Source organism: Anolis sagrei, chromosome 3 (genome assembly GCF_037176765.1).
Source record: "Anolis sagrei isolate rAnoSag1 chromosome 3, rAnoSag1.mat, whole genome shotgun sequence".
NCBI classification, from domain to species: Eukaryota; Metazoa; Chordata; class Lepidosauria; order Squamata; family Dactyloidae; genus Anolis; species Anolis sagrei.
Genome location: NC_090023.1, coordinates 45,558,938 through 45,580,920, shown reverse-complemented (window position 1 = coordinate 45,580,920; position 21,983 = coordinate 45,558,938). Strand labels below are relative to the sequence as shown.

Genomic DNA, 21,983 nt, shown 5'->3' with positions numbered 1-21,983 from the left:
TTAATCAGCCACCCCAAGACTGTAGAAGGATCTGCCAGAAGAGATTTGACAGCTAACTGTCCTGACACAATTAAAGATTTTTGTCTTTTGGGAGGCCTATGGGAAGTGTGGTGGAAATTCCTTCTTTAGAGGCTTTTAAACAGGCTGTATGGTATAAAGAACTATGGTCACCTAATATAGGAATATCCCACCAGGTGCCACCTGTTGTAAAGGATACTAATTATAAAGAAATCCACCTCCCAATGATCACACATGATGAAGGACTGAGGGAAGAATCTGCCTCAGGCAGACTCACAAAGATGGAGAACAAAAGGCAAACCACGAGGTTTGGCCCAAGGCGAAACCATGATGGAAATCAGTGCACACACACACCCTCACTCACAGAAAGGCCAAACAGTGGAGAGCCACCACTGTATATATCTATTATTCCTCAAAGAGGTTTCTTTCCTATTACAAAACAGTTCCCTTCCTTCCCTTCAGTCTCTTAGTTCCTCCTTCTTCACCACCATTTCTACAACTGATCTTAAAATTGCTGCTAACTTCTTCTTTTGGCTCCAGTTTTGCCCACCTCCAGCTACTGAGCTTCCCCCCCCCCCCCCAATTTCTATCAGCCTATCAGACTGCACTTCTGCCTTAGATACTGCATAGACTGTTCCACCCCTGAGCCTGCTTTAGCTTCAACAAGCAGGGGCCTGGCTTCTGCCTTTTAAACCAACCCATTTACACACCAAACCTTCAGAGTAGACCAACCCTTTACACACCAACCGTTCAGGGTAAGACAATCCATTAGAGATGACATCTGTCAGGGATACTTTGTGTTTTTCCTGCATGGCAGGGGGTTGGACTAGATCGCCAATGCTGTCTCTTTCAACTCTGCGTTGATTCTACCGAGTAAATTTTAAACAATGATTTTTAATTTTACCTTTATTAATATTGGTGTTTTAATATTTGCCATCTGTGTTTTAATATTTGTATTTTAATGGTATTATGTTTTATCTCGGTATTTTAGCTATGTTGTACCTCAGGTCAAGCTGGGATACAACATACTATTATTTATTGTAGACCTCTGGTAGATATCTATATAATTTTGAGTATATTTTTAGTTAGTTTGCTGTTGTATCTGATTCTCTGATTCTTTCTTAAAGCTTTTTTCATGTACATTAAAACATTCTAAGTTTCAGAATAATAACTAAGGAATAATAGCAGTGAGAAAAGATTCTCATTCTTTTCTGTCTGAGTGCAGGTTGAAGATGGACATATGAAACATTTGGTATGAGAGTTTAAAATAGGACCTACTTACATTTTTTGTAATGTAATTTTAATAGTGATCATAGTAGTTTGCATATTTAGATATGTGCATGACTGCTGTGATAAATTACTTGCAGCACTAGATGCAATTGGCTCATCTCATAATCAGCAGAGATGTTATATGTTATATGTAAAGGGGAGAAGGTTTTTCATTAGTATACAGTAGATTTAAATATTGACACCAAGATTTTATAGCTAGTTTGACTGTTGGCTTCTGGTTCCTTTATGACTATGTAAATTCATTTTCCGCTTCTTTCACACACTCATACCTCCTAAAATGGATGTTGTGTTTTATTTATTTTTTAGAACTGGAATGGGACACAGATGTAATTTACTAACTGAGTGACTAAACCAGGGGTCCTCAAACTATTTAAGCAGAGGACCAGTTCTGAGGACTCGGGGGGGGGGGGGGGACTATAGTTTGGAAAAAAAAATCTGAAATTTCCATGGCTTACCAATCCAGATTCAGACAGAAGTACCTAAACGAATCCTCCATTTTGGGCTAAAGTAGCTCATATGACTATAATAGTAATAGAGGGCAAGTACTTGACAATGTTTTCAGATGAGAATTGGGACACATACTGTACATTTTTTTTTCAATTTTTGTTTAGCCTTGGAGTTCAATATTAAGAAACTGGAACTTCTTAGCTGTGACACATCCTGGATATATGGCATTTCTGACCTATGATGAAGTTAAAGCACGGTTACAGAAATACAGCACCAAACCAGGAAGGTAATGTGTTTTAACTCAAACATCATTAGAAACATGTCATTTGGCCTGAGCCTCTTTGTTGTCCTTTCATTCAGTCGTTTCCGGCTCTTTGTGACTTCATGGATCAGCCCACACCAGAGCTCCCTGTCGGTCGTCACCACTCCCAGCTCCTTCAAGGTCAATCCAGTCACTTCAAGGATACTATCCATCCATCTTGCCCTTGGTCGGCCCCTCTTCCTTTTTCCTTTCATTTTCCCCACCATCATTGTCTTCTCTAAGCTTTCCTTTCTTCTCATGATGTGGCCAAAGTACTTCATCTTGGCCTCTACTATTCTTCCCTCCAATGAGCAATCAGGCTTTATTTCTTGAAGTATGGACTGGTTGGATCTTCTGGCGGTCCAAGGCACTCTCAGAACTTTCCTCCAACACCACAGTTCAAAAGTGTCTATCTTCCTTCGCTAAACCTTCCCTATGGTCCAGCTCTCACATCCGTAGGTGACTATTGGGAATACTATTGCTTTAACTATGTGGATCTTTGTTGCCAGTGTGATGTCTCTACTCTTCACTATTTTATCAAGATTGGTCATTGCTCTCCTCCCAAGAAGTAAGTGTCTCCTGATTTCCTGGCTGCAGTCTGCATCTGCAGTAATCTTTGTACCTAGAAATTCAAAGTCTGTCACTGCCTCCATGTTTTCTCCCTCTGTTTCCCAGTTGTCAATCATTCTTGTTGCCATAATCTTGGTTTTTTCAATGTTTAACTGCAACCCAGCTTTTGCGCTTTCTTCTTTCACCTTGATTAGAAGGCTCCTCAGCTCTTCCTCACCATCAAAGTGGCAGCATCTGCATATCTAAGGTTATTAATGTTTCTTCCAGCAATTTTCATCCCAGCCTTGCATTCCTCAAGCCCTGCACATCGCATGATGTGTTCTGCATACATGTTGAATAGGTTGGGGGAGAGTATACAACCCTGCCGTACGCCTTTCCCAATCTTGAACCTGTTGTTCCATGGTCAATTCTTACTGTTGCTACTTGGTCCTTATACAGATTCCTCAGGAGAGAGATAAGGTGATTTGGTAGGCCCATACCACCAAGAACTTGCCACAATTTATTATGATCAACACAGTCAAAGGCTTTAGAATAGTCAATAAAACAGAAATATATGTTTTTTTCTGAAACTCCCTGCCTTTCTCTATTATCCAGTGGTTATTGGCAATTTGGTCTCTCGTTCCTCTGCCTTTTCTAAACCTGAGCCTCTACTTTAATACAATGTTCATAATTGCTGTTGTTCATGTAATGAAAGACTAAAGTCCTGATGTTTGTTTGATATGATAGTTTGACTCATACTGCTTTTTAAAAACTCAGATGCACTTGAGAAAACTATATAAATGTTTAATCAATATGGACTTCTTCTGTGATTTGTTGAGTATTCGTAGATTTGTGGTAGATTTTCAAGCTTTCTGCGAAAACCACAAACACTTTTTTTAAAACACACACATACACAAGTTTAATAGGAATTGTGTCCTGAGTAGTCAGCGGACTATAATCAGCAGTGCAACAGTAAAATCATACTTGATCTTCTTTATTGGTGTGCTTCAATAATTTGATTATGTGGCCTTATTTTCTTAGCTCAGTTCCCTGTCCTTCATTCTTCATTCTTCATCACTATTTCTAAGTTTCTCTGATGCATTTCTAACTTTATGTAGTAGATAGTCTTCATGCTGTTGGCCCCAGAACAAAATAAACTCTTTCTGTAGCTGGAGAGATGTTTGGCATATCACATATTATGTATCTAAAAAATTCCTAATGTTGACCTCACATTGTTCAGACAATGTTAAGCCATAGTTTGTTTTTGGTTTTTTTTTTTAAAAAAAAAAACCAACGTTTTATCATAGTCCAATACATTTGTTATACATTGTTTGTTTTACAGCAGATACATATTATTCAATACAATCTACCATACTTTTAACTTTTGGCATCTACTATTATTTACTTGCTTATACGTATTATCTATCCCTTATCACTGTGCTCCCCTCCCAAGCCACGGCTTTTACATATCATCTGTTCAAAATTTCAATTCTTCTTCTTTCTTTTTTAATCTTCAATCCATAGCCGTAGTTTAGCCTAACTGTGTTTTATACATACAAGCCTCTTCAAGTCAATTAACGATGGGCTATATCCAATTTTAGTTCTAACTAGAGCAAACCAGTTGGAATATGTATGATTTATAGGGTAGTAAGCAATGTTTCCCATTCGTTTTAAAAGTAATCTAGCTGGAACTAAAATTAGATTTAGTCACATATCCAAGTAACCTGTGCTCATCCTTGAAGTGTACAAATGGGTAAAATGTGCATTAGAACTAGATAACCTGTTATTTACTGTGTCTGCATCAACCATATTGCCCAGGTCCTTTGTGAATCTCTTTTTGCAGCAACTTTATCTGCAAAGTACTGAGCAAATTGTTGGTAATAAGGTGTTGTGTAGTCTGATTTATCTTTGTATAGTCCAGGGTATTAAAGACATCTGATCACTTATAGTGAAGTTTTAAACATGTAGAAGGGTACGGTTATCAAGCCCTGATCCAGATACTGTTCTTTAATAATGATGATTTTCCCCCTTCACTAAATACACTTTTGTTCCTTTGATTTGCAGCTATATTTTCAGACTAAGTTGTACTCGATTAGGGCAGTGGGCCATTGGATATGTCACTGGTGATGGAAATATTTTACAGACTATACCTCACAATAAGCCTTTATTTCAAGCTCTGATTGATGGCAGCCGGGAAGGATTGTGAGTAGAAATGGTTACTACTTCAAATACAAAGTGGAATTTCTGGTTCATGGATTGCAATTAAGGATAGGGGGTACTTTAGGTAGATCATGATTGCAATGACTCATTATTTCCCTTTTATCTCATAACTCTTCAGGGAAGAATATAAAGCAGGAAAACAATGAACAGTTTTCTTGTACCCTCAGTTTAGGTGAGATAGAATTTATATGCAGACTGCAGTGAAATTGAAACACAAATAGGAAGGGGGATACAATTAGAGGCAACTATGATATTCTGGTGGAAAATATGAATATTGCTCTTGCAATGATGTCCAGAACTGAGAAGAAATGATCAGAAAAAAACAATGGGAAGAGGGGAACTTTGGAACCTTCACTTCACTTTACCTTAATAGTCTTGTGGAAAAATTCTTCTTGAGACAGAATGAAGCAATTTCTGTTGTCTAGTTTTTATCAGATTAATCTAAAAGTCACTAGTTTTTTGTTTCCAAAAGGTGTTAGCAATTTGATTATCTTGAGCACATAGAAATGTATTTAGAGTTGGTTACAAATTGTGCAAAGTAAAATGGTCGATGTTTATTTTCAATCCAGCTATCTCTACCCAGATGGACGGAGTTATAATCCTGATTTGACAGGACTCTGTGAGCCCACCCCACATGATCACATAAAAGTTACACAGGTATGCTGCATATTATCAATTGGAATAAACACATCAATCAATAAAAAACATAAATAATAGATAAAAATTCTAAAAATTGAAAGTTATATTTGTGGAATCTATGTGTATTTCAAGGGTACTAAATACCCAGAGGTATGAAATCCATTATCCAAGTTGGTTAAAAAAAATGGCAGAAGGTGGGCTTTTAGAAGGCACTCTTGAAAAAGTGTTTAGTTCATTAAGTATATCTATTTAGTAAAACTCTAATTGTTTCAGTCTTCAGGAAAATATCAAAGGTAAAATATGAATTAATTTTGGCTATTTCTGTTTGTTTTATTTCATGATACTTTGAACGATATTAACATTTTATTTGACTTTTTAACAGTGTAATTTAGTAATAAATCTGTAACCATTTTCATGCAGATTAAATTTTTGTTAATGCTGTTCTTGGGCAATCTTATATGTTAGTGTTTGAAGTGATCCCTTGTTTTTCCACAAAATATTGATGGTTTATTCAACTTTTAGAGATTGGGTTTTTTTTCCTGTTCTGGTTTTACAGAGTTTCTAATGCATTTCTGTATGCTGTGGTTAGATTTTTGCTAACATTAGTTTTGACTTTATAAAAAAAAAAGAAAAATATTTTAGTATGAATAAAAAATCAGTACAGCTTGAAATAAAGTAATGTAATGCTGTTCTGTGTGCTACATGGGCAATGCAAATTAATTCTGTGCTTCTTGCTGTAGGATATACTATACTCTTTTTGTCATTTTTTGTTGCTAACTGAGACATAATTGGTATCTAAATGTAAATGTTAAGTGAAATATAAAATATCAACTTTCTGAAAGTGAACATATACAATGTTATAAAATTATAACTTTTGAACACATCTTTGATTTGTGTTTTATGTGCTGTAAAGGCAGTAGATGTAATTAAGGAGGAAGAGCAGGATTTGACTAAAGGCAAGATTTTCTGAAAGATAAATAGCCTGAACATATTTCAAGGAGTAGTTTAGTTCTGGTTTCCAACAAAAAAAGTCTTAACTTTGCCTTGATTAATTTGAAGAAATAAACTCAGTCATTTCCATCAGATCTCAATGCTCACAGTTCTGCCACAGCCACATGTGTGTATATGATCCTGCAAATGAAGATTCTGCAACTTTTGAATTCTGTTTTAAATGTGATTTTAAATGTATATTGTTAAGGCATCAAATGGCTTCCTGGTTGTAAGCCGCCTTGAGTTACCTTTGGGTTTGAGATAGGCGGGATAGAAATATCATAAATAATGAATAAATATGATAGTGCTGGTTTTTTCCTTGTGGAGTGGACTGTACAGTTGGTAGAATTTTACTCCATAATTAATTTGTCTTCATAGTAACCCAGGTTCCTTTGTAATTAATAATGGGAAGTTATTGCATATGGTATATGTATAGATTTACATACAAAACAAGGCATACAAATTTAAAATATTGTCATAAGCTTATTTTTGTATCACATCAATGTCTTCAAAATTTTATAGCTTCACTTGTGTACTGTATTGCTAAGGAGCAAAAGCTGGGTTATCAAACCATTCTTAAACTTTGTTAAACTTAACAACCTGTGTACGCACTACAGTAGTGGAATAACTAGTAACTACAGTAGTCTCATTTTCAGGAACAATATGAGTTGTATTGTGAAATGGGTTCCACATTCCAACTTTGTAAAATTTGTGCCGAAAATGATAAAGATGTGAAGATTGAACCTTGTGGGCATCTGATGTGTACATCTTGCCTTACAGCATGGCAGGTAGGTTGTCTTTCTTTTACACTGTCACAGTTAGACTTCTTTTACTAGTCAGATTTGCTCTACTGGTGGAAGTATGCAGAAGTGTCTTTGGTACCAAATTTTGAAAGTCTTTCTTAGAAGATAAATGCAGAATTCCATAACCTGTTTGATTATGATTGCTCAGTCATGAGAGTTAGAAGAAAGGTGAATTTTTACCTTAGTAATAAGTGTATTACCCCCCCTCCCCTGCACAGTTTCACTTTTTGTGTTCTCAATTACCTGCAGTAAACCATGATCTGAAAACATTAAATGGAAAATTCAAGAAATAAGTTTTAAATTGCACCATGTTCTGAATTGTTTGATGCAATCTCACGCCATCCTGCCTGGGACATAAATTATCCCTTTGTCCACGTTGTGTATGCTACCTCCCTGTTAGTCACTTAGTATCCCTCTCAGTTATCAGATCAACTGTTGCAGTATCACAGTGCTTGTGTTACATAACTCTTTTTTACTTAATAATGGCCCCAAAGTACAAGAGTAGTGATGCTGGCAATTTGGATGTGCCAAAGATAAACCATAATATGTTTAAGTTAAAAGGGCAACATTCTCAACTTAATAAGGAAAGGGAAAATGTATGTTTAGGTTCCTAAGACCTATAGCAAAAATGAATCTTCTATTCATGAAATTCTGAAGAAAGAAAGAAATTCATGCTAGTTTTGATGTCATACCTCAACCTGCAACAACTATGGCTGCAGTGCACGGTAAGTACTTAGTTAAGATGGAAAAGACATTTAATTGGTAGGTGGAAGACATGAACTGAAAATGTGTTCCAATTGACAGCAGTATGTTGAACCAGAAAGCACTGAGCCTATTCAAATACTTTAGCAAGGAATCTCTTGAAATTTCTGACACCAAGTCCTTTACAGCAAGTAGGGATGACTGCATTGATTCATTAATACATTTGCCCCCCCCCCCCCAAATATGAAAATTACTGGAGAGCCTGTGACTGCCAACAAAGAAGCTACTGCCACATCGAGTAGAGTTGAGGAAATTGAATAGGGGAAAAAAATACCATCCAAAGCATATCTTCAGTTATGATAAAAGTAGATACTCAGTGGAACCTACATTCATAAAAGTGCAAAAGAGGAACCAGGGCATAAAACATGGAAGGACAAATTAACTGATACTATGTGCAACTCTACAGGGCGTATGATAAAGCCAGGGTGAAGACCTCACACTTTCAAAAACAAAAAATGTCTGTCATGTTCTGGCAACATAATCAGGAAGCGTGGCAGCCATTTTGTTTATGGAGTAATAGTAATAAATCTTTATTTATGTTCCGCTTTGTCCCACGAAAGGACCTAAAGTGGCTTCTAAGATATTAAAATACAACACAAAATCAACAGTAATCGAACAGATAAATATAAAACATTGTAAACAATCAAAGTTAAAAAAAATTTAACTAAGCATTTAAAACCGTGCAGAATGGTTGCATCAATTCATCATCCCAGAAATTGAGAGGAAAAAGAATCCTTGGAAGAGGAAGGTTTGGAATTTAAACTGCTGTTAATAATAGGCAATTAACACATCCTGAATATGCTTACTATGACTATAAAAATGAAAACGTTGAGGTTGTCTTTACCTCCAAATACACTTCAGTGCTTCAGTCCCTAGATCAAGGCATCAATCATTTTGCCAAAGCCACACACCTCTTGTATTTGATCACATTTGATCAGCAATGGATGCATACTCTATTGTGGACATAATGCAATGCTGGAAATCATTCACTATTGATGAGCCAATCACATCCTTCAAAACAGCATTGGATTAATTTAAACCAGAATCTGTAAATGCCTGCCAGAAGAAGTTATGGAGTAGAGTTGTGAATGAGTTTAAAGACTTCTTGGTAATGGAAAAGTCAGAAAGATTATTTACATGGCAAGACATGTTGGTAGGGAAGGATTTGCTGACAGATTGGATAGAGAAGTGAAAGAACATACTGAAGGCCATTGAGAAGTCTTAAGAAATGATGAATTGCAATAACTTGTTAAGTCATCTATGGAGGAAGATGATGAAGATGAAAATGAAGCAGAACCAGCAATGTAGACGTTGCTGAAATTTGCCAATATTTTTCAAATTGCCCAAATATTAAGGACCACATTGTGGAATGGGATAGTTGGATGGAATGCAACATTAAAATCACCCATATGATTACTCAATGATGTAAAAAGAAAAAGACAACAACTTCACTTCACTTCACCTTATTTCTTAATTAGTCGCTCTCCACCAAGATGCTCCGAGCGACTTAGAATTTAAAATAGCATCTCACAATATAAAAACATGCAACATAAAAACATTTAACAGTGACTATTTGGCAAATTAGATCTGATTACTTAAATGCACAACCAAAAAGCCAAGTCTTGAGCGCTTTTACAAAAGGTTGCAACTCCGACATTGCTCTAACATATGGAGGCAATGAGTTCCACAGAATTGGAGCATAGATCGAAAAAGCTCTACGCCTTGTAGTTTCCAGGTGTAGCTCCCTCGGGCCGGGTATATATAGGAGATTTTCCTGGGTGGATCGAGGTGACCACTGATGGAAAAAAGAAATGAGGCAGTCCCTAAGATATAAAGGTCCTTGGCCATTTTGAGCTCTAAATGTCAGGATCAGTATCTTGTAAGAGATCCGATGTTCTATTGGTAGCCAATGCAGTTGTTGCAGAATCGGTGTAATATGGGGTCTTATAGATGATCCTGCTAGCAGCCTGGCCGCCACATTTTGGACCATCTGAATCTTCTGGGTTGTTGACTTCGGAAGGCCGGCATATAAGGCATTGCAATAGTCCAACCTAGTGGTGATGGTTGCGTGGATTACCCTTGCCAATGCTTCCACCAAAATGTAGGATGCCAATTTCCTTGCCTGGCAAAGATGAAAAAAGGCCTGCTTACTTACGGCAGTGATCTGGGTCTCCATCGTCAGTATTGAGTCCAACACAACCCCAAGGCTTTTAACAGTGGCAGACGGAACCAGAACTTCCCCATCGAAATAAGGCAGAGACTGGATTAATTCTGGCGGCTGGCCGGGCCAGCGTATCTCAGTTTTTGCAGGATTCACTTTTAGTCTGCTCGCTCGCAGCCAACTCATCACTGCTTCCAAACACAGCTTAAAGTTCTCAGGGATCGCGGTTGTCCCAGGTTCGAGATGCAAGAGTAGCTGGGTATCATCTGCATACTGGCAGTGCTCTATGCCACAGCTCCGCACCAGTCTAGCAAGTGGTCGGACATAGATGTTAAATAACAGGGGTGAAAGGATAGCACCCTGGGGAACTCCACAACAAAGGCAGGAGCTCTCAGAGCTTTGGCCTAACCACTCCACCCTCTGTCTCCGGTCCCGGAGGAACGAATTGAACCATTTAAGGGCTATAGCTCGTACACCAGACATAGCCAATCGATGAATCAGTAAGTCATGGTCCACGGTGTCGAATGCAGCTGTGAGGTCCAAGAGTACCAATAGCACTGATCCGCCTCGGTCTAACTGACGACAAATTTCATCAGTAATAGCTACCAGAATAATCTGTCTCATGACCTGAACGAAAGCCTGATTGAAAGCGGTCCAAACACACAGTCTCATCTAAGAATTGCTGTAGCTGCCCCGCCACTGTCCGTTCAATCACCTTGCCCAAAAATGGAAGGTTTGAAACTGGGCGATAGTTACTAGGTACGGCGGCGTCTAGGCTTGGTTTTTTCAAGAGAGGGTGGACCACTGCTTCTTTAAGGCAATCTGGAAAAATTCCTTGCTCCAAGGAGCTGTTGATGATGCTCCTTAAGGGTTCTCGTAGTCCCTCCCAGCACTCCTTAACCAACCGGGAGGGTGATTAAGGAGGGTGGTTAACTATCAATCACAATGTTTTTCCTAAAGATGTTTTGGAGAAAATTGAACTATTGAGAATCCTCAACCATCAATATTGTCTTGGCTCAATGAACCAGGATCATCCAAAGCAGATAATAATCCCTCTGACATACTCTCAGAACATCAATAGTAGCGTAACACTAAGTCATAATACTTGTGTCATTCACCTCACTTCATCTTATCACATCATCACAATAAGAAAGATGAGTACAGTATGATAAGATATTTTGAGAGATATATTATTACATTTTCTTACAGTATAGTGTTGTAATTCTTCTATTTTTATGTTAATCTTTTAATGTGGGCAATTTATAAATTAAACTTTGTAATTAATATATATGTATAGAAAAAAACATTGTGTAAATAGGGATCTATATTATGCATCGTTTCAGTCATCCATTGAATATTTTGGAACATTTTCCCTGGTGAACAAAGAGGGAGTGGGGTAGTATGTAAATAGCAGTATATGACAGTGCACAAGTATGGCTGGATGAGCAGGCAATATTTTTCTAGCATACATTCTTCAAGAGCATTTTATAAATTAGTAATGAAAAGGAGAATGGGTGTGGAATTCATTGACCATTCAACCAGCAATATAATCTTAGGCCAGGATGTGTGCTCAAGTACTATAAATATATTTTGGATTCTATTTCTAACATTGTTTTGTTACTTCCATCCTTTCCACTCCCTATTGGAATCAGAGGAAGTAAGCTGTGAAAAACCATAGAAGTGATGGGGATTTTTGCAAATACCTCTTCCTCCTTTCACCAATAGGGACTACATGCTCTGTTGGGTCTTCTTGTGGAGCAGCTGTAAAAACAGGCACGGAAGAAAACATGCAGATGTTAATTTCATACTATCTCTTTCTATGTGTCAGTGGGGACAAAAATCTGGCCCAAACAAAACACCTTTTTAAAATAAAAGCTGAAGTGAACTACAATAAAAAAAATGAAGCATTCAGCTTTTTCTTTCATCAGCAGTCACATTTTCTGTTTAATCAAACTTCATTGCAAATTCAACTTCTATATAATTGATGCATTGATGAAGGGGCCATACTGTAGCAGTGCCAGTTGTTACTTGCCAGTGGTTAGAGTTTAATTGTTATCATAATGGCTCATTAGACATGCCTAAAGAAGGATTGCCTTTGCTTATTTCTCGTAGTGAGACATTTGTGTTATTGCTCTACAAAAAAATCATCGGTGAACTCAAATTCTGAATATTATTTTATACTGAAGATCAATTTTATTTGTACCATTTTCTTTTTTATAAAAAAGCTTTGCAAGGGTCATGGGGGAAAGCAGAGTACAGATCAATGTTGAAAGAAACATATTGGTTAGTTAAGAGGGTCGCATTCTATAAAATGGTGATTTATTTCACTTTTGCATAGGTAGAACTGATTAATAATATATGCATGGAACATTTAATTATATTAAAGCATTTTAATGAGTTTCTGCACACATTTGTGTAATCATGGTTTAATTTAAAGCCTGAAGCAGAAATGTGCAAATACATTGGCAAGGTTGCCAATAGCAACCATATCTCTTGATCTGGCCTGTGTCTGCCCTCACCACAAAATAAAAACTAGGTTGGGTCTTCTCTGTGGTTTTGTGTTTTGCTTCAGAAGCATTCCCTTTGAGCATAAAACTCAGTACCTCAGGGAGGCCTTCACCCTTGTAAATGAGGTCCCTATAGACTTGGTGAAGGGCCATATATTTTGGTTAGCTACTGAAGCCAGAAGAAAATCCTGAAAATCCTCCTTAAGGGGGTTTAGAGTGTATTTAATTAGCATATATGCATTGTTGTTTATTAGAATCGTTATGTCTTGGCCAGTGTCATGAAATCTCACTGCAGCATACAACATCCATTTAACACTTTTAAAACAATTTAGGACAATAAAAATAAGTAAAGCAAACTAAATCCATATTAAGTTATAAGGCAATTTGAAACTATATACATGTGCAGATTTGGATGAAATCAACTAGGCCCCAAAGCAGGCATCCTCAAACTGAGGCCCTCCAGGTGTTTGGGCCTTCAACTCCCAGAATTCCTGACAATTGAACAAGCCTGTTAGGGCTTCTGGGAGTTGGAGGCTCAAACACGCAGTTTGAGGATGCCTGCCCCAAAGTCTTTAGAAAAAGGCCATGTTTTATCTTGGTGTTGTTGTTATAGTAGTTGTTACTATTATTACAAAGGCTAGTTGGCCATCTATTGGGGATGATATGATTTGTGCTTTTCCTGCATGACAGAAGGGGGTTGGATTGGATGGTCTCTGGGATCTTCCACTGAAGGGGGTTGGACTGGATGGTCTCTGGGATCTTCCACATATTGTTAGGTTTATCTTGGTTTAAATTTTTCTTCATTTTAAATATTATATTGTTCCTCCTCCCCCTCCTTCTGTTTTTTTTCCCCAGGGGTGGGGGGGGGATTGTACTACAAGCGAAATATCTGTAGTGTGCATAGCAATTTGTTCATTTTTTTCCAGTTCACACAAACTTCATCCACCCATCTGCCATTGACCCAGCCCATCGGTCAAACTTTAAAATGCAATGTGGCCTTTGTGTCCAAAAGTTTGCCCATGCCTGATATATATACATTATATATTATATATTATGCAATATATAAACATTTATTGGAGCTCCACAAGAAACTTTTGCTTCAAAAAGTGCTCCATGGCTGAAAAAGTTTGAAAACCCCTGTTTTACAGTAAACAACCCAAACCAATGGATACAATCTAAAATATATGTTATATCATATATGCACACAGAGGGGAAAAAATAACAAAATACAAAACTGTAGAATCAACGTTCAAACCAAGCCATCCAGATAAAATACAAAAACAAAGAAGCAATATGCTACAAAGCAAACAGATTAATCCATAATCTGAATATACAAGACTACAAAACAATATTAAACAAATTCCAAAAGCCCTGGAAAACAAAAATGTTTTCAATTGAGATTTGAAAGCAGCAAGAGAAGGAGCAAGACCACACATGTTCAAGGAAGCAATTTCAAGAGTAGAGGGAAGCAAGTGAGAAAAAATGAGCCTGAGCCAAGGAAGTGGAAAACCATAGTTGTTTGAGATAGGGTTAATAAAGTTGTTGTTGTTATTGATGTGTACTGTGAAGCTTTTTTTTTTTTTTTTTTTTTTTTTACTTATGGTAACTCTGTTATGGGGTTTTCTTAGCAAGATTTATTCATAGCGGGATTCACACCTTAGTGTTATTGTATATTCTTTAGTTGGCTCCTCTTAAAACATTTTTGTCACTTTTTAGATTTTCTCAGTTGTATTAAATAAAAACGCATAAACATTTTGTAGCGTAATGTACATTAGCAAAATACAGGAATATTACCCTTTGAAGGCCATTAGATATTACGACTCAAGTTGCTTAGACTAATTTGTGGAGATCTGTGGATATGCAAAGCTCTTGCTCTGTTTTCATGGAATTCTGTCCAATAGAAAATATTCCCACTATTCACAGGGCCATAAAAAATCAGAAATAACAGAGGCAACCCATAATTAAATAACTTTATTCAAATTGGTTTTATTATAGTTTCTGTTTTAATTTTATAGGATTTTAAAGAATTGTTTGGTACAAGGTTAAAATGTTTCCCTTAGAGAGTTTAGGAATCCAAATACACAGAGATAAAATTGTGTTCGGTAATTTAAAATGATTTTTTCCCATACAGGAGTCTGATGGCCAAGGATGTCCTTTCTGTCGCTGTGAAATCAAAGGGACGGAGCCCATTATTGTAGATCCCTTTGATCCCAGGGATGAGAACATACGGTGCTGCAGCATCATGGATAGTTTTGGTATCCCCATGCTTGATTTGGATGATGATGATGATAGAGAAGAATGTTTAATGATGAATCGATTGGCATCTGTGCGAAAGGTATATATTTCTGTTGAAACATGTAACATATTTCACTCTTACTGGCATAGAAAAGCTAAAATGAAGTCATTTGTAAGAATTAGTTGAGTCCCTTACAGGTACTTAAATACTGTTAAATATAGGCTATGTTAATCAATCATGATATTCATTAACAGGTAAGCAGCATATTTCTTCATTGTTAAATTAAACATAGGCAAAGTTTTTATTATGTGAAATAATTTTGACCCATCATTTTAAGAAATATAAGAATCCTGACAAATCAACTATCTATTTAATTGAGCTGTCTGTTTATAAGCACCAACCAGATATTTGAAAAGTGATAGTTTTCCACTTTATCCTTCCACTTAATGCCAATAGGAAGCTTTGTGCTTTTCTCCTTCATTTTTACCAGTTTTTAAACTAGTTTTAATTATAATTTATATGTTTATTGATTTTATTGATGTATTGTTTTTGTATAATGGTAGCATTGAATATTTGCCAAAATCTGTAAGCCGCTCTGAGTCCCCCTCAGGGTGAGAAGAACAGGGTAGAAATAAAGTAAATAAATACATAAATACTAGGATTTCATTTCACTGTTGATTTTTGGAAGGATTTTTTCAAAGGCTTTTAGAGCTAGTTACCATATTTCTTGCCATTAGCTTCTATAATTTACGTATTGTATAGGGCAGTGGTTCCCAACCTATGGGTTAAGATGCCATTTGCAATCGATAAGGGTTTTTTTTTGTGGGGTTGCTGGGCAGTTATGAGCTATGAAAAGTTTTAAAAAGAAATTCCAGTATTGCCTAAATGATCAATTCCTATACAAAGGTTGTGTTAAGACTCTTGAAAAATAAAAATAACATCATCTTTCAGAACATTTTGCATTAGTCTATTAATATTCTTAAACAAGTTAGCAAAAAAAATAATAATCAAAAAATACATGGAGCTCTGAGCCAAAGTGTTTGACTTAAGGGAAAGACACATTTTGCATTGAAAATATGCAGATTTTCAGCATATTCACTCACAAATGAGAGATTGACCTATCTTGAATAATTGTCACATGTGCAACATGCAAACTTTTTTTTGCATTTTTAAAGATTTGAATCCAACATTTTTCAAGTAAGCCTTACAGGATAGGATATGAACTAGCTTTAATGACTACAAATACACTTCTGTTGATCTGGCATCCCCTTAAATGCCACTGTTTTTTGGCAGTTATGTTTACTGATCGCTCTGGCCTTTGGACACTGTAGTAGTTGGATGTTAATTATTATGTTAATCTATTTCTTCATGTATTTCTGACCTAAATTCAGTCCTAAGTCTTTGTGAAATACTTGTATGAAATACTTCTTTGTTCATCACCTAATTAAGAGCCTGGGTTGAGACAGCCAAAATCATTGTGGCTTGTTTTGTTTGTTTTTCACTTGTCCCCATGTGCTTTTTATATGTGTTAGAGGTGTAGTATGTAGCTGAAACAGCAAACCTCTTTCAGTCATTTGAATAGAAACTGAACTTTGGTGTAATAATCCTAATTATTATTTTCTAGTGAACAAGTCGGCCTCACTGTAAAATAGTATAGTAGCTAAAGGCTTATTTTGAAAAGCTCAAAACCAACTAGAGAGGTAGCTTGTTTCAAATCATATAGTGGTGGTCACAGTATAAATCATAGATTCAGGATTTATTATTCAGAAGAAGGAACATTTACTGATATAGTAAACTAGGAAGCGCTAAGAATAATACAAGTTTTGCATATAAAATTTGAAAACTCAAATGTATAGTTTGCATGCTTTCTGAACTATATGAACTTAGAATCATAGAATCATAGAATCAAAGAGTTGGAAGAGACCTCATGGGCCATCCAGTCCAACCCCCTGCCAAGAAGCAGGAATATTGCATTCAAATCACCCCTGACAAATGGCCATCCAGCCTCTGCTTAAAAGCTTCCAAAGAAGGAGCCTCCACCACACTCCGGGGCAGAGAGTTCCACTGCTGAACAGCTCTCACAGTCAGGAAGTTCTTCCTAATGTTCAGATGGAATCTCCTCTCTTGTAGTTTGAAGCCATTGTTCCGCGTCCTAGTCTCCAAGGAAGCAGAAAACAAGCTTGCTCCCTCCTCCCTGTGGCTTCCTCTCACATATTTATACATGGCTATCATATCTCCTCTCAGCCTTCTCTTCTTCAGGCTAAACATGCCCAGTTCCCTAAGCCGCTCCTCATAGGGCTTGTTCTCCAGACCCTTGATCATTTTAGTCGCCCTCCTCTGGACACATTCCAGCTTGTCAATATCTCTCTTGAATTGTGGTGCCCAGAATTGGACACAATATTCCAGATGTGGTCTAACCAAAGCAGAATAGAGGGGTAGCATTACTTCCTTAGATCTAGACACTATGCTCCTATTGATGCAGGCCAAAATCCCATTGGCTTTTTTTGCCGCCACATCACATTGTTGGCTCATGTTTAACTTGTTGTCCACGAGGACTCCAAGATCTTTTTCACACGTAGTGCTCATCTAGAAGTATCTGCATTCTTAGTTAATGTTAGTTAATTTTCACATAGCTCATTAGGCAAAATATTATAAAAACAGAATGGAGGAAAAAATGAGAAAAACATCCCTAGTGATGTTAAAATCAAGTTTCTCTACATGCTTTTTGATTACTATGATGTGGAGGAGTCTGGAGACATTCAAAGAATGTTGAAGCAGGTGCTGGTATGTTTTAGGTTTCACTTGGAGTGACATCTAAGAATATTGAGTGTAAGAGAAACAAAATTTTGAAAAAAAATATAAACTCAGAACTCTTTCCATAGTAAATGGCTAATGTCACTGAAAGAATTTACTAACCTAGATTCTCTTTAATCAATGCAAGTTATATGTGTTATAGGCTTTATGAGTGCTTTCCGTTGCAGTGTAATGAAAGGCAGAATTCACCTGTGACATCCCCTGGATCTTCTCCACTATCTCAAAGAAGAAAACCACTTCCTGATCCCCTACAAGGGCCCCATCTTAGCCTTCCACCAGTGCCTCCTCGACTAGATCTAATTCAGAAGGGAGTTGCTCGATCTCCTTGTGCCAGCCCTGCTAGTTCACCAAAGGTATGTCCAATTTACATTTTTAACACACCTTTCTCAGGTGAAACCCAAAATTTACTCATGTGATATCCATGAGTAAAGTTCTCATTTATAAACTAGCCCTGCTGGCAAACTATCCTTAGGAGCAAGTCTGCAATGGAAGTCAAATGTGTGATCAGGACAAAGAGGACCAGATTGACAATCCCTCTGGTTTCATCATAATCTACAGATTGAGTTCCTGGACAACTGAAATCCTTCAAAATCTAAAATTGTCCATATGGCTAAGATAGTGAAACTGGCTTTCCTCCCTCCCTTTCTTCTCTGCCCCACCTTCATCCTCCTCATTGTCTCCCTGCATTTTCCAAAAAGGCTGCCCTTTGCTGCGAATCCTCCCTTGGGAAGTAAAGGGGAGCACCAGGTGGCAGCTAACCCCACCCCACCCCCTCCATAATCAAAGCCCTCCCAATAGATGGCCATTCCACCTCTGCTGAAAAACCTCCATAGAAAGAGTACTCCACCAGACTCAGGCAGCATATACTACTGTCTGAAATGACTTGAAGACACATAACAACAACAGTCTTAATTATCTTGACTCTCATCAGCCAAAAGCACGCCCACACTTCCCATTGAAAGATAGGTACTTTTACGTTGGTTACACATGTTATTCACTTCATATATTGTATTGTTCTTTCATGGGTTTTTTTTGCACTACAAATAAGACATATGCAGTATGTTTTTCAAACTATAGCCACCACCACCACCAACCCCCACCCGCCGCAAACAGGCTGAGGGAACCGTGAACTGGCCCTTGGTTTTAAAAGTTTGGACACTCTCCCTTAGAGGAAAAACTGTCAGACCAATGTGTGTTTACTGCAAAGGGTTAAACTTTAAGAACAGAAAGTTTAATTTCATCAATATTTCTGTATCATGTTAGAAAAAGTACCCGATATAAAATAGTTTAGTCAAGTATGTAGGTTTTAATGCAGGGCTTCTGTTTGGGTTGTATTAAAATAGATTTTTAATTGAATGTTGACAGGATACTTTGAAAACCCAATTAAGTGTGGTTGCATATGTTCCTGCATGTGTGTGAATGCCCGGTGATAACACACATTTTCCTTTTATCAGTGTTTTGCCTGCAGACTTGACAGTTCTATTTACAAATTAATTTTAATTCTAGCTGCATAATACTTAAACAACTAAAGTACATAAAATGTTTCCTCATTGCTATCATAATTTTAATTAACTTTGTCATTTAAACTGGCACTGAAAGGTTGCAATTGCTGGTGAGGTCTGGCATTTAATTGAGATGATGAACGCAGTGCAATATACTAGAAAATCATATACTACAGACTCTCATAGAACTTGATGTCAAATTCTGTATATCCCACATTACATTTGTTTTACAATATTGGTGAAGTTTGATGGAGATGCTGAATGTTAAAATGTGAGTAGTTTGATGTGTGAGTTTTGAATGTAGTTTTTTTTGTTTTTTTCAACTAAATAGCACAAGTGCATTTGCCATGAACTTGTGATCAAGATCTTTTGCTTTTCATCATCCAGTCATTATTTAACTCATTTTAAATAACCAATTTAGAAAATAGCAAGTCGAGAAATGTTCCCCAGAAGCTCTAATATAATGTACATGTATGTGTCATGATGTACTTAAACTGTGTTACTTTATGTTGAATACCTAGTCTTCTCCATGTATGATGAGGAAACAAGACAAGCCTCTTCCTGCACCACCACCACCCATACGGGATCCTCCTCCACCTCCACCAGAAAGGCCTCCTCCCATTCCACCGGATAACCGGTTAAATAGACACTTGCATCACCCTGAAAGTGTGCCTTGCAGAGACCAGCCTATGCCACTTGAAGCCTGGTGTCCCAGAGAAGTTTGTGGGACTAATCAAATAGTGGGATGTCGAATAGCTGGGAGTGATGGTTCTCCCAAACTTGGACTCACTGCAAGTTCAAATATGAATGGAAGGCATTGTCGAATGGGTTCTGATCCAATATTTCTGAGAAAGCATAGACGTCATGATTTGGCTCTTGAAAATGCCAAGGTAAGAACCTATAGTGCAATACATGATGCTTAATTATATTTAACAGTTTCCAGCTGGGTCAAGTGCTGTTTCTTAGTTATCTCCTTTCCCTTTGACACTTAATAATTAAAATTCTGGAATTAATAAACAGATCATTGCATTTTCTTTTTTAAAGTACTGCTACTTTTAAGATTATGCAGTCAGAAATCTTGCAAAAGGAGAATCTCTCTAGACTTATTAAATTATTTAAAAATGTTGTAGATTCTCCAGCCTTTCTCGCATTATAATCCCCTGTATCAACTTCTCATTCTTAGACAATCTTGCGGTTTCTATTAACATATTCCATTGAATCTAAGGCACACTTTTTCCCATTTAAGGGGCTTCAAAAACAAGATGTGCCTAATATTTGAGGATGAGCCTCACTTTTATAATATTTTTCTCTTGCAAAACTGTTATGCCTCCGAGAGAGAAGAGGAAGGGCCCAAGCCCTAGTGGCTTGCTGTGCTCCCAACATTTTGGCTTCAGTCGGACGCCCCCCCCCCCCCAACACAGTGTGACTTCTGCTGTTTCCCCAAAGGACCCATATATGTAATAAAACACTCATGCAAATAGTTGACTTGATTAGTGCTGTTTTAATTTGAATCTTAAGTTGCTTGTTTTTATGCTTATTTGTTTTATTCAATTGTATTTTATATTGTGTTTTATTTTATGTTCCCTTTTTTTTTTTGCACCTTGTGCTGTGTGTAAGCCGACCTGTGTCCCTTTGGGGAGATGGAGGCAGGATACAAGGATAAACTTATTATTATTATTATTATTATTATTATTATTATTATTATTAGAAACACAACAAGATGAGTCCACAGCAGACACTCTGCTGGCTGTTGAATTGGATCACACTTCAGACACTTCCCAAGTGTCTAGGACTGTGTGATCCACAAATAATGCATGCAGATCCCAGTAAGGTGGCCTTCTGCAGCTGGCAGATGGTAATTTTGTCAGCGCCAATTGTGTTTAAGTGCAGGCCAAGATCTTTAGGCACTGCACCCAGTGTGCCGATCACCACTGGAACCACCTTTACTGGCTTGTGCCAGAGTCTTTGCAGTTCGATCTTTAAATCCTCATATAGTGTCAGCTTTTCCAGTTGTTTGTCTGCAATCCTGCTGTCACCTGGGATTGCGACATCAACGATCTATACTTTGTTTTTAACACGATTGTGAGGTCAGGAGCATTATGCTCCAAAACTCTGTCTGTCTGAATCCGGAAGTCCCACAGGAATTTGGCGTGTTTATTCTCTGTAACTCTTTCCAGCTTGTGATCCCACCAGTTCTTTGTTGCAGGCAGATGGTATTTGTGGCACAGGTTCCAATGAACCATCTGAGCAATGGTGTTATGCCTCTGCTTGTAGTCTGTCTGCGCGATCTTCTTGCAGCAGCTCACGATGTGATCTATTGTTTCATCTGCGTCCTTGCAGACTCTATTATTATTATTATTATTATTATTATTATTATTATTATTATTATCTTTATTTGTACCCTGCTAGCATCTCCCAAAGGACTCGATACGGCTTATATAGGCCAAGGCCTCAAAACACAACACAACAATACAACACCTAAAGCAAATTAAAAACAGTTAAAACAATATTAACAACAAGCAATAAACAATACATCAAGACACTATAAAACTGGGCCGGGCCAGAGTAATGGGTACAAGATTAAAAGTACTGATGTGACAGGAGGTATGTAAGGATTATAGGGTAAGTGCAGTGTGCAGTGTGCAGCAATCTTAGTTCTACTAAAGTGCTTCTGGGACTTGTTATTGGAGATCTACATTTGGGATCTGTTGTCGACTTTTCAATTCTGGCTTTGATGACGTTTG

At 37.3% G+C, this 21,983-nt stretch overlaps 1 protein-coding gene across 4 annotated transcripts in view; it reads left to right on the top strand.

Annotated features, from left to right (window-relative positions):
* Positions 1-21,983, top strand: part of CBLB (Cbl proto-oncogene B) — a 102,802-nt gene that overhangs the window by 59,121 nt on the left and 21,698 nt on the right. For all 4 annotated transcript variants that reach the window (XM_060770676.2, XM_060770675.2, XM_067466639.1 and 1 more), the window contains exons 6-12: positions 1,920-2,041; positions 4,670-4,807; positions 5,395-5,482; positions 7,111-7,242; positions 14,819-15,022; positions 17,905-18,090; positions 19,761-20,129. In XM_060770676.2, the coding sequence (XP_060626659.2) occupies positions 1,920-2,041; positions 4,670-4,807; positions 5,395-5,482; positions 7,111-7,242; positions 14,819-15,022; positions 17,905-18,090; positions 19,761-20,129 (1,239 nt within the window). The remainder of the gene's footprint in view (positions 1-1,919; positions 2,042-4,669; positions 4,808-5,394; positions 5,483-7,110; positions 7,243-14,818; positions 15,023-17,904; positions 18,091-19,760; positions 20,130-21,983) is intronic.